The 10,432-nt window shown below is 35.6% G+C and overlaps 1 protein-coding gene across 3 annotated transcripts; it reads right to left on the bottom strand.

Moving 5' to 3' along the window:
* Positions 1–1,619: 1,619 nt before the first annotated feature.
* Positions 1,620–5,639, bottom strand: LOC142526569 (synaptotagmin-3-like). 3 transcript variants are annotated; one of them, XM_075631051.1, is made up of 12 exons: positions 5,286–5,638; positions 4,576–4,674; positions 4,436–4,486; positions 4,239–4,362; positions 4,039–4,157; positions 3,840–3,941; positions 3,697–3,771; positions 3,459–3,535; positions 3,092–3,341; positions 2,327–2,692; positions 2,092–2,220; positions 1,620–1,874 (listed from the first exon to the last, which is right to left on the bottom strand). In XM_075631051.1, exons 1-12 carry the CDS (start codon positions 5,400–5,402, stop codon positions 1,746–1,748), a joined length of 1,638 nt encoding a protein of 545 aa, XP_075487166.1. In that variant the 5' UTR covers positions 5,403–5,638; the 3' UTR covers positions 1,620–1,745. The 3 variants fall into 3 exon arrangements, with proteins under 3 accessions (XP_075487166.1, XP_075487176.1, XP_075487184.1); XM_075631061.1 differs by lacking the exon at positions 4,436–4,486 and having other exon boundaries at positions 5,286–5,639; XM_075631069.1 differs by lacking the exons at positions 4,436–4,486; positions 4,576–4,674 and having other exon boundaries at positions 5,286–5,639.
* Between the last annotated feature and the right edge of the window lie 4,793 nt (positions 5,640–10,432).

The following is a 10,432-nucleotide window of genomic DNA, read 5'->3' on the forward strand; positions in this document are numbered from 1 at the left end:
TTTTTTATTTAATTCTCAAATCAAATAGATCGAATGGTACTAATTCTTTGTGTGTGTGTGTGTGTGTATGTATGTATGCATTTCGGTTTGATAAAGTTATGCTGGTTTGTTTTTTGTGTGAGTTTGGTTTGATTAGGTCAATTCTGCCTTCCCGTGATGGAAAAAGGTCCAATTATTATATTAAGAAATGTGTGAGTGGAAAATGAATTGGAAGAGATTTTTTTTTATAAAAAAACATCTATATGGTCTTTGATTCTTTTCTGTAAATTGAGAAATAAAAGAGTGAATAATAAACCGATAAAGGCCCTATAAATGTTTTTTTAAAATGTTTATATGAATTCGCTACATTACATTTTTTACTGTCTAATTTTTTTACTATCAATCACTAAATTTTATTCTCGACATAAATTTTGGTACAAACCGAATCGAACAACATAATTCAGTTCGAGTTTTGACCTAAAATGAGCTAGGTAACTACAAGATCAAAACCAACCCAAACCGAACCAATATATATCCTATTACATCAAGTTGAGTGCTATCTATACCAGTTGATACACCTTCACATGGTGGGAGGTAGTTGTGGATGGTGATATTTTATCCACAACTATTCAAGTAATTCATGCAACTAACTCAATGTTACACCTATATTGGACCAAAGGGTAAAAGAACGAGAGATCCACGTTCTTTTCTAAAATTATATATAAAACCCGGAAAATTCGACATTACTTGTGGATCGATGGTTTAGGCTATTCATCTACATTACACTCTTTAGTATTCCCTTGAAAACTAGGCAAAAACTTGTGTAAGACGGTCTCACGGGTCGTATTTTGTGAGACATATATCTTATTTAGGTCATCCATGAAAAAAATATTACTTTTTATGCTAAGATTATTACTTTTTATTGTGAATATCGGTAGGATTGATCCATATCACATATAAAGATTCGTGAGACAACCTCATAAGAGACATACTGTGAAAACTAATCCTGGTCTATCAGCTTGTAACAAAATACCCAAAGATATCCGGATAGCATATTCTCTATTTGACACACACACAATACTATTTATTATTTACATGTAAGTATTTAGTTGGCCAATTAAATTTAAGTATAATGCAAGATTGGCATCCCAACAGTGACTCGACACGTGTCCCATTAGCCAAAACCAGAATGGGGTGTTCATTTTTTTAATAATTCCATTTGGTCTCAAAAAGTATGAACACGAGCATGAGTTGTCACCCCCTTGCGTTAAAATAAAAGCGCACACCACTCCAACTCCTACTTTTGGCTATAACTGGAAATGAGCCAACTTTTCTTTCTGCTCCAAACATACTCAGATTGGAAATTTGGATTGAATTTTGCTCTTAGTCGTAATATGGGTGGAGATACACTTGTAGCTTTCATCTTGCGGCAAGAAATTGTCTTCTTACAAAAATAACCTTGTTTAACTCGGCCCGATATAATACGAGCTACAAAAGTACTGCTAGAGCTAAACCAGAAGCATTTTACAGTCATGGAACTGCACAAGATATATGGTTTAAGAATAATCATTTCACTTACAAATGCCCATGCTGGCGCACACAGGACGACATTGCAATGAATGTCCGGTGTAATTTGAAACTTCTACCACGACACTTTCTTTGCTTTTGGATTCCCTTTTGAACAAAATACATTTGTACAACCAAAGAATACAAATTTCTATGCACAGTATTATGAAACCATAACTATAATAACTGTCACAATTATATCATACCACCTTCCAGCTTAGCTCCAAATGTATGATCCCATCTCTGGAATTAATAAGATGGTATTTCTCATTTATATGCCCATTATACACCACATCACCAAGATTCATATCAACATGCCCCAATGATTCCTACATCCAACACAAGCATAAGTTATTCAAATTTCTGAAAAATTACTTTATGGTGGAGCGCATTCGAGATTCATTATATTGGATTTCGGCTCCCTCCGAGAAAAAATGAGTCATACTTGAAAATAAGCTAAAAGCTTCTCATATTTTCGAAAACTAAGTTAAAAAAGGATGGGAAGACAGACATTTTCTTAAGGACTAGCATGTAAATATATCTTACCTTTGACAAAAATCCAAGGAGTCTCCTCTTGCTCATGACTTCAATATGAATCAAGTCCTTTACAGGAGCCTCTTCCAACACAAACTCAAATTCTTCATTCCAATACGGGTTTCGCGTTTTCTTTATACACTGTTAGATTAGAAATAGATCATAATGCTATCATAAAGTTTAATTGAATCAAGACCATACAAAATGGATCACAAATAATGTCAAAACAAGTGTCATATGGTATTACCTTAGTTTTCCTTTGTTCTCCTCTGAATATAATTTTTACGAAAGGATTGGTCCGGTGCTTCCCCTCAACATCTTCTGCACTTATGATTCTAACAAGAAGTAAACCCGTGCCACAAAAAGACACAATATCATGTTCATGGGGGGAACTTCCGGTTCCCGGATTGTCAAATGATTTGCTGAACTTTTTACTGTCGTCAAAGAATGGAACAAAGTTCATCTCTACCATAATCTGGCCTCGAGGTGTCTTGTTATGTGGGTCGTTCGGATCTGTGCTGTTGAATAAATCGAGCTTGAATTCTTTTTTTTCATATGGAGTGAGCAGATTAATCGGAACTAACTGCATTCCAAGATAATCGTGCGCACCAACCTGTTGTTTGATCATGAGAAAAACAATGAGTTTTAGTAGTAAATCAGAAAGGGGCAGGGAAAGGTAGTTGCAACTAAGTTTGGATTTAGGAATGTTGGGCATTGACAGTAAGACCTTAGTTGTGTATGTTTATATGGCACGATGACGACGAAATGATGCTTAGACGGATGCAGGACCTAAAAATTTTGAGTTATATCGTTACTATCAAATATAAATTTTCACATATCAGTTAGCATTCGGTTTTGTTGTTATAAAGGAGCCAAAGTCTCGTGTTCCTTCTCGTGCATTTAAGTCGAGACAAATTTTGGGAGAGGAATGTGGTGTAATAACAATTTCTTGTGATATTATGTGAATCAGCTATGTGGTAATACTTGGGCTCCTATTCAAGAAAAAACAAACCTTTTCCCAGTCATATAAACGTAACTGGAGAACTTGAGAAGCAAGGTCCTTGATGATGAGCTTGAAGTCTTCGTTCCATTCAGGGTTCAAGTTGTTCATCTTTACCGTAGTTTTCTTTGATGGAAGCCTTTCACCGGTAAGGCTAAGTTTAACGTAGGGATCAGATTGACTGAGAAAATCTTTGTTCAAAAGATTGTTTGCTTTCACAATCTTAACATGAAGTATTCCAATAGGTTTCCTGTCAGCCCCTCTGTAAGTAAGTGACAAAAAATGCATTGTAATGGCCTTCTTTGCTTTGAACATAGTTATCATACAATATGGGCATAAAAATTGTTTATTTCCATGGTTTTTATTGATTTGAACTTACACTGAACTGTCAAGGATGTCTATTTCATAAGTCTGGGGCCAGAGGTAAAGCTTTGCTAATTGTTTTCCAACAACTTCCTGCAGGAAAACGAAGTTCAAACATTACACATTAATTCTATATTACATATACATCGATAATCACCAATTTAGTTTAATTTTCTGGGTCTATACTGATATAAAATAATGGTCAAAGGTTAAATTTCAAAATAATCGGATATAAGTATGTAAGAGAAATGCACCTGAACACATTGGTATAATCCCGGGATTGCCATAATATCTCCTCCCATTACTCGTAACCCGAAGTCTATCTGTGGCTGCACTCCCATGACCAGTATTTTGAGCACAGAATAGCGTATAGGAAAGATTTAACAGATTGTCTTACCTTCTCCATCAATGAAATTGCTACGGTTGAAAAACATGGAAATGTTGGCACGAAAGGTCTCAAAATAATCCGAGTCGCAGCAGATATTTGCAGATCCACCAGCTGACCTTAAACAAAATTACATGATCTCATATTACAAGAATCCAATATTCAAAGGCCTCAAGCATGTCACAATAAGTTGAAAGAAATTAAATCTCACCTGGACATTTAGCTGTAACGAGAGCAGCTTTATTACAAGAGCAACGTCTGAATTTCCAGCCCATATAAGAGCAAGATCAAGAACCAGTTGATCCTCATTAGAATATTGAGCCTTTACTCCTGAAAAACAGGGAGCTCGAAAAATTAAAAAAACATTTCTAGATAGCACGCAGTGGCATCTTTTTTAGATTATTCTCTTACCATGAATTTTTGGAGGAAACGCCCCAAGTGTAAGACGATCAAATTCAATGGATTTTATTTGAAATTTTCCGATATATTCAGCAAAGTTGAGTTCTGCCGAGCTTTTAATGATTTTACAAGATGCCTACACGATATAGGAATCAATGGACAAATATTTTACGGATTAAATTAAGTAAAGAAACTTCATATAGAGTCACCTTATCCATATATGGCCACATATGGAGTATAAATTTGTTTAGCCAATCTACCTGTAACATCATACTCATTTCAAGAACAAAATATTGACATGAAATTAAAAAAAAAAAAACTCTGTAGATTTTTTAGTGCAAATGCTTACACGTTCAAAGTCGGGACTCGTCACCCATCGGGGAAGTTCTAGCAGAAGATCAAGTAATGAGTTTGAATCAAGTACTTCTATTGATTTAGTAGTAGGTTCCTACAAGTTTAAGCAGAAGAAGCAAATGCCTTGTCAGAGTTGTTATGGCCCTCAATGTACCGACGACAACAAAAATAAGGCCATATACTCTCAAGCCACAAATCCAAGAGCAGATTGTAACTCCAAAAAACTAGTCTTGTACGAAAACCGCTTCTTAAATTATTATTGCCGCAACAATATTTTTTTGTGGAGTCGACGAGGGATCGTAACATTGACAAAGCGGACTCCCACGACGAAACGGATTCCACTCGCTCGTTATTCTCGTGCTAAGACTTAATTCATCTTGTAACATGAACAACAGGTCACATAATCGGCATTGAACCGATATTCTTACTTGCCGGATTGTGTCTCAGCTACGTCTTACTTGCAACTAAAGCACTCATGATAGACTAATAATTCGAGAGAGGAAGCCTAATCATGAAAACTAGCACTCCGATTGGGAGAGCCGCTTTTTTAACTTGTACAATTAATGTCCATGAATTTAATTTAAAAACAATCAAAATTTCACACATTCCCTTCTAAACTTAACAATAGCAGGAACGAACGTAGCGGAAACAGAATACGAATCGTTGCAAAAACTGAAAGCGATGAAATTACGTGAAATTTATTACCTTGAAATTTAAATTTCTGGGCTCCAAGTATCTGAATATGAAGAATCCCAGGAGAAGCCCGATCGGGATTCCGATCCCGAATCCGATGAATTCCAGCAAACGTTCAAGCAATCCCATTTCCTTTGGCCATCGAATGCAGACAGATTCTGTTTCATCGATCAATCAAATCTCACGTGCGTCGTATGAATCAAAAGGCGATCATTAAAATCAAGGATTGACCACCAAATATATATATAGATTCAGGCATATCCGCGTAATCAAACGAAATAGTTTTCCCCAGCTGGCGACGGATTATAGCATGCAATACTTATGTTACTTGTTGGAAGCATTCAAAGTTCTAAGCTGACAAGGAAGAGTATATTTTCGCAGTACGTGGCCATAAAATAAAAAGTCATCGGTACAAGACGTGATATATCATATGTAAATTTTAAAATAAGATATTTTCATTTTTCAATCTTTTGATTATATATATATATATATACACACACACACTGAAACACAGGTGTATGTATGCCTGAAAGAGATTCAAATATAAACATATAGGTGTTTGGCCTAAAAATATATATCATTTAATTAATTTTGAGGCCAACTAATTAATGTCTTAGGACATAGTTTGGTTACACATGATAAGATAAATATATGATATATAATATAATGATAACTTAAAGATAAATAAAATGTAGTATATTATATTTAATGTTTGATATGATTTTAATAAGAGTGATTAAAGTTATATATTAGATTGTAATGACAAAATTAACCTTATCATAATAAATTTTATAATTTCAAAGTTGTTGCTTGAGTTCATATTTTTTATCCGTTCATGTGCCGATAGTGCTTGCATGATTTATTTATTTTAACCTAATTTTATATATTATATAATATGATAATTGAGCCCTTGATTTTGCGAGTAAAGTCAAATATCAATTTTTAAGGTTAATCGGATGATGCTAATAATTTTATTGAGATTTATAAAAAAATATTTATATAATTATCTCGAATTCATTTATATAATTATCATATTATATAATATATAAAAATAAATAAAAATATTCATTTGCTTTTAATTTCTACCTAGCATATATTTATAAAAATCATGTATAAATTGAGGGTAATTAAGTCATTTGTAGTGTATTTTATCATTAAATTAAAATTATCACACATAATAGAAGGGACGTTTTATCATTCTAAAAAATTATTTATCAAGGAACCCATGATATTATCATGAGCTTTTTAAAAAGATATCAAACATGGGATAAGGATGATTAAGGGTTGTTAGTGAAGTTGGACACTTGCCAAACCCATCTTGAGAAACCTAGTCGAGAAAGAGAAAACAAGAGCAGGTCAAAGCAATGACAATAAACGAGACATGTTGGTGTTAGTATAGCAGTTAATGGGGTCAAGTGGGTTGGTGCATCGGCTCGAGAACTTGATAGTTAAAGCAAGATATGTCTGAATATTTGAAATGTAGGTCGGAAATTAGAAGTTGCAATAGTAGACCAAGTTACACAAAAAGGAAGAAAGTGGAGAGTTAACATTGCTCCATGTTGCTCGATTTGTGGGATGACATTTAAAATGAACCATCATATCAAAAGGAAGAAATGACTACAAACAGTCTCGTACATCCAACAATCAATCAAATATTCAAATTATCTCCAATTTTAGCAATCTATCGACGACACATTTTTAGCATAAATTTTATATTCTATATAAATATCTCTTTTTTAAAAAAATTTCAGCACTATTTGCGGCTTATATTCCCTAGTTCAGGAGATTTACATCAACTTATTTCAATATTTTTTTATTGTTTTATGCATATTTCCTTCAAAAAATGACGAAGTCAATTCGATTGTCATTATTGAATTTTTCAACTTTATTTTCATCACTTTTGCAAATTATTTTTATTAGTTTTCGACGCCTAACCGGGGAGATTAAAACATATAATTGAACCGAGGCTCACATTACTTGATTTAGAATTTAGATTTTCAATTTTTATTGACACGTGCCTCACACACGCCCGCAACACCCACTCTCCAATTTTTGTATGCAAACATAATTTGGGCACCTCCGGTGGACATATGCCGTCGAAGAACCGAGGGAACACTTACACTTACAGAGGTTATGGTAAACTACCGTCACAAGATGACGGGTCCGGTGAGCCTGCTCGTCAGGGTGATGCTATTGATGGAATAGTCCATCGAATGGTGGATAACATCGAAAAGAACAAGCAGTCTTCTGGAGGGGAAGGATCTGGCAGTATCCCAGAGATTCTGGTAGTTTCTCCTGAACACCACGACTTAGTGATCTCAAAGAAATGTGAAGAAATGGATCTGATGGTGGCTAACACTATGGGGCGCATTGAGGAGGCACACTGGCTGATGATCACTGCCATCGGCTACATGAGAGGTGAGATAAGCATGATTAAGTCTGTTTGAGGATCTGGGCCAAAGTTCACAGAAAAGACACATGAACATACTGTTGAGGTGATCCAAAAAATGAAGGGGAATGACAAATCGAATGAAGGTGGAGGATCCAATGGGAACTCCCTAGCAGGTGATAACCGCCGCCCGAGAAACTCTGGATTTGCTCCTCGGAGTGAACATTATACCCCTCCTCACAGAAGGGAATATGAATCATAGAGGAATGTTCTACCAAATCAGAGATCAAGTGGTAAGGCTCATGTCATTCAAAACTTTGTTGTTACAAACTCGGTTGCACATCCTGGATTGTATGTAGAACCTTATTCAGGTTCGTATCCTATGATGAATACACGGGGGCATCCAGTTATTATCACCCGCTGACAGGTTCAAAGGGGGTAGATCAAGAAATGATATGCCAATTGGTACAAGATCTGTATGAACCCGAAAATAGGCCAGTGACTAGGCCTGAGTTCCTCAAGCCTTATCCAGAGATCATTGACATCAATAATCCTTATCCAAAAGGATTCAAGGTATCTGATTTTGCACTCTTTTCATGGGATGATGGTCAATCAACCACCAAGAACATACTGTACGATGCGGAAACCTGCCAACTATGATAACATTCCATTCTTCATGATGAGGTTGTTTTCCAATATTCTGACTGGTACGACATTCACATTGTACGTTCAATTTCCGAGGAACTCTATTTACACATGGCACGAACCGAGTTGTATTGATCCAGAAGAAGAATCATCCATCTATCGTTCAAAGGAGAATTTAGGTAGAAACTTTCCATTCGGATGTTAACTTGGCATGTGATTGGAGATAGGAGATAAAATAAGCTTTACAATTTTCGGAAAGGAGGATGCCACATGACTTGAAGGCGAGATCCCTTATCTACGTACTATTTGGAGGAGACTTATACAAAAAAAGAATGGACGGTTTGTTGCTACGATGCATAGGTTCCCCGAGGTGATGGAGATCATGAAGCAAGTGCATGAAGGGGTGTGTGGTGCTCAACAATCGAGGATCAAAATGCGATGGCTTGCTACAAGATACAGATATTATTGGCCATCAATGTTGAATGATTTATTAAGTACTTCAAAGGTGTCAACCATGTCAAAGGCATGGAGACATTCAAAGGGTTCATGCGGATGACATGCATGCGATCGTGAAACCATGGCCATTTAGAGGGTGGACCATGGATCTAATCGGAAAGATCTACCCATCATCATCAAAAGGCCACGGTTTTATAATTGTGGCAACCGACTTCTCCACTAAATGAGTAGAAGTGACACCATTAAAAATATTGGAACAAAAGGACGTGATTGATTTCATCAAGGAACGCATTATACATGGGTTTGGAATTTCGGAGTCTGTATTTACAGATCAAGGAACCGCATTTGTGAGAGCCGAAGTAAAAGATTTTGCAGCAGACTATGACAACAAAATAATCAGTTTATCGCCTTATTATCCCCAAGCTAATGGTCAAGCAGAGGCTTATAACAAAATGTTGATCAAGATCTTGCAGAAAATGATGGGGGACAAGCCAAGAGATTGGCCTCGATTGTTATCCGAGACCTTGTGGGCATATAGAACTTCGAAAATGAGCACTACAGGAATAAGTCCTTTTGCATGGGCGGGCATGAGGTTATATTACCAATGGAAATCATGGTTCCATCTCTAAAGGTAGCCATGCAAAACCAGTTAATCCAAGAGATATACAACGATCTATGATCACAAAGTTGTAGGACCCAGATGACTTAAGGATGCAAGAGCTCAACAGCCTCTTGATTCAAAAGGAGAAAGCCGCTCGAAGTTATAGCAAGAGAGTGCAGAGAAAGTCGTTTCATGGTGGAGAATTGATGTGGAAAGTTATACTGCATCCAAGAACCAAAGACAAAGAGCTCAGAAATGGTCTTCCAATCGGGGAGGACCATTCAAAGTTTGTCTGTGTGTTGGAAGGAAATACATATTGATTAACAAATGTCGACGGAGAATCGCACAGAAGGTGCATTAATAGTAAGTATTTAAAACAATATGTTCTCAACTTGCAAGAAGTAAGATGGCGGGGAAGCATGTGATGTTTGTCTGAATTCATGTATTTGGTTACTCAATGTTAATATGATGACCTTCTAAAACAATTTTTATGTTTTGTCTGAGTTATGATCATGATGTTTGAGAAATATGTACGAGCAAGAAATATTGCTCTGTCCGGGTTAGAATTTTAAACTCTACAATCTTTAATATTTTAAATTGATCTATCCAGACTAATATCATATTATTCCAAAATTATACAAAATTTACATATAATTTTTTTAAAAAAAATTGGGTCATGTATATAAGAGTGAAGCTCCGCAAATGGGCCAACAATATGCAAAGATTTTTCTTATTTTTTTTATTATGTCTAATAAAATATGTCATTTCCCACTCCGAAATGAATTTACCCAAGTCAAAATCTCTTGATCATCTACCCAAGAAATACAATAAAAAACAGCAGAAAAAATAATTAAATAATTAATTTAAGTCTCATACGTTTACCCAATCCCATTCTCACTTCCTACGAACCACACAACATTATCCCAACCTTTATGCGATAATAAATTAATATATAAAAAATCAAATTTCCAAGCCACACTCACTTCCTCAAATCTGCACCATCCAAGATACCGAACCGATTTGACCATCCAAGATACCAAACCAACGGCCCAGATCAATCCTCAACAA

The sequence above is a fragment of the Primulina tabacum genome, chromosome 2 (assembly GCF_025594145.1).
Source record: "Primulina tabacum isolate GXHZ01 chromosome 2, ASM2559414v2, whole genome shotgun sequence".
NCBI classification, from domain to species: Eukaryota; Viridiplantae; Streptophyta; class Magnoliopsida; order Lamiales; family Gesneriaceae; genus Primulina; species Primulina tabacum.

Bases quoted from the DNA above. Each gene is read 5' to 3' on its own strand.
- LOC142526569 (XM_075631051.1), bottom strand. From the start codon at position 5,402: ATGGGATTGCTTGAACGTTTGCTGGAATTCATCGGATTCGGGATCGGA. The intron at 3,942-4,038 runs GTGAGATTTAAT...GTTTAAGGTCAG, and splicing joins CGTTACAGCTAAATGTCCAG to CTGGTGGATCTGCAAATATC. The intron at 2,221-2,326 runs GTAATACCATAT...CTAATCTAACAG, and splicing joins GAGAACAAAGGAAAACTAAG to TGTATAAAGAAAACGCGAAA.